The sequence below is a fragment of the Gnatocerus cornutus genome, chromosome 5, assembly GCF_029298725.1.
Source record: "Gnatocerus cornutus isolate USDA-ARS CGAHR chromosome 5, icGnaCorn1.1, whole genome shotgun sequence".
NCBI lineage: Eukaryota > Metazoa > Arthropoda > Insecta > Coleoptera > Tenebrionidae > Gnatocerus > Gnatocerus cornutus.
Window position 1 is genome coordinate 17,510,564 of NC_142237.1, and position 2,564 is coordinate 17,513,127.

Below are 2,564 nucleotides of genomic sequence, written 5' to 3' on the forward strand. Positions count from 1 at the left end.
TTTGCTTCCAATGTTAGAAAACTTAAAATTTGGAATTTTACGAGTAACAGTTGGTGTAGTTTAATAAGATTTAAGTCAGTACAGAGAGCAAAAACAAAATTATGACTTAACACTTTTGTCTTTGAATAGTAGTGTTTGCAAACATTTAGGAAAGTGCTTAAAATCAATTCTTTTGAAATGAAATTCTTCATAATTAAAGAAACTAAACATTCAAGTGGCAGAGAAAATTTTGGGACCCAAAAAAAATGAATACCAGATTTTTTTACATTTGTGTAATATGTCCGAAAAGAGTTCATTGTTTCAATTTCTTTCAATATTTAAAATTGTAATTGTTAAGATGTTGATGCATTTTGTTAAAGTTTTTATATATTTTGTATTAAAAAAACGTTCCATATAATTCTGTTGCCTTAAAACATTTGTTGAACAACTCGATTATCCGTGCAGGCTTCGATCCCGAGAAGCACGGATAATCGAGGTCGTACTGTATTCTAATATATAAAAATAATTAATTAAAAAAAATTGCAGTCTTCAAAATAAAATTTAAATATTTAAAAACAGAAAACTTTAGTTTTTTAATTCCACAATCCGAATTATACCAAGCAATTATTAAAAATGTCATTCTGTATGTAGGTATGTGATTTTTGAAAAGCATCTTCTTTTATTATTTATTATGTTTATGCCGCCACCGCAACCCTTCATCCATTATCATTTCAAGACGCAAATGCATAACAAATCTGAAAATAAGTAAACAAATCCTGTGTAAGAGTACAGTGAGCTACACGAAAAAGTAGAAAGCAAAACAAAGAAATAATGAAGTGTGGTTTTACCTCGTAGAATAGTGGGGTGACGACAGCCAATAGAGAAAAAAGCAGGCGGGGTTTCCCCTTTCCTGATTCTCTTATCCTTAAACTCCGCCTTCCTGTGAAACACAACTACCTTTTAACAACCTCACCCAACACCAGTTGTTCAGCAACATCCAAGTAGTTTACGTGCGTTTGTGATGTCTAATTTATACCCTTTTAACGGAATGATGGAAGACTACAGTAACACCCAACCACCAACGACACAAGCAGATGGTCATATTAAGCGACCCATGAACGCTTTCATGGTCTGGTCACGAATCCAACGTCGAAAAATCGCCTTGGAAAACCCGAAGATGCACAATTCGGAAATCTCGAAAAGGTTAGGTGCAGAGTGGAAACTTCTCTCCGATGTTGATAAACGTCCTTTTATCGACGAAGCTAAGAGGTTAAGAGCGCTTCACATGAAGCAACATCCTGATTACAAGTATCGACCCAGGAGGAAACCCAAGGGTCCGCTACCGACGGCTTTGAAAACCGGTGTTGGATTCCCGAATTTACAACTCCAATATTTTTCACCCATGGAAGCTCTGACTTCGCCGTATCCTTATTTCAACCATACGTTTGACATGTCGCGGATGGGACATGCGGAGAAAGCACAGACTCATCATCATCAACCAGCTGTGGTACCATCGTTGCATTCGACTCTACATTCGTCGCTGTATTCTTCGCTGTATCCCACCACGCCAAAACCGTTTCCACCGACTTCAATGGGGATGTTCTCTACCATCCCCACGTCACCAATGATGTATTCGGCTGCTTCGAGCCCCGCGTCCAGCCCGGCAACCTCGGAATTGGACATCCGCAGGCCGGTACCTGTTATGTATTAGTAAGTGCAGTGGAAATAATGTAGATACTGTAAATAATAGGTGCTATATTAGGTTTGTTAATTTATTATGTTCTGTGATTGTAAATTACGACTGATTTTGTAAATAGTAGGTATACCTGATGAACGTAACATTTCGGGCCTTACTCTCATTGTGTTCGCAATTCGACCAAGAAATTTAGTTTGTAACAATTCAGGATGTATTGATCTCCTTCTGTTTACTCTGGATCGTTGTTAATTTGTTTGCAATTTGTACATGTATGTATATTGATTGAAATAAACGACAGTTAAGAATCTCCTTTTTACGTTAATTGTAAAGCTTCGGAAGAAAGCTTGAAAAGTTACCCAAGTTCTGCTCCAAAACACTACAATTGTCCCGATAGAAAACAATGTCCTCTCTCTACCCTTTTATTTCAGTTTCTTTGCTCTTTGTATAATGAATTTGCTCCCCATTGGACAAGAGTAATTGAAAAATTAATTGAATGAATACTGTGGCTTTCGACTTCGGCCATTGTACGAAGCTATATTAAGTCTTAAAAGGACGTCGGAATGGTTATATTCAAACCTTAAGTGCCGTTGGTACTTACTAAAACAAAGCCCTTTCAAACTGATTGTAAATCAACGCAAATAAAAATTATTTCAGGAGGCAAATTTCCGTTATGTGTAACTAAATTCAATCTTTACTTGATATAGGGCTTATAGGTAACGTTATCAAGTAATGAACCCATGTTATCGGACATACGATCGATTGTCCATTATATTCGCCCCAATCCGAAGGATACAAGCTTTTGTGATTCCAACTGCTTAAGGGAAGCTAAACTAGGGTGTTTTTCTGTATCTCTACAAATATCTAATCCATTCTTTGTTGAAAAATAGAC

At 36.6% G+C, this 2,564-nt stretch overlaps 1 protein-coding gene across 1 annotated transcript; it reads left to right on the forward strand.

Moving 5' to 3' along the window:
- The first annotated feature begins 921 nt into the window (after nucleotides 1-921).
- Nucleotides 922-1,982, forward strand: LOC148175240 (transcription factor sox-2-like). Its single transcript, XM_088036291.1, has one exon. The coding sequence runs from the start codon at nucleotides 1,001-1,003 to the stop codon at nucleotides 1,688-1,690; it is 690 nt and encodes a 229-aa protein (XP_087892417.1). The 5' UTR covers nucleotides 922-1,000; the 3' UTR covers nucleotides 1,691-1,982.
- The last annotated feature ends 582 nt before the right edge of the window (nucleotides 1,983-2,564 follow it).

Coding starts and splice junctions, on each gene's coding strand:
- LOC148175240 (XM_088036291.1), top strand. CDS start 1,001: ATGTCTAATTTATACCCTTTTAACGGAATGATGGAAGACTACAGTAAC.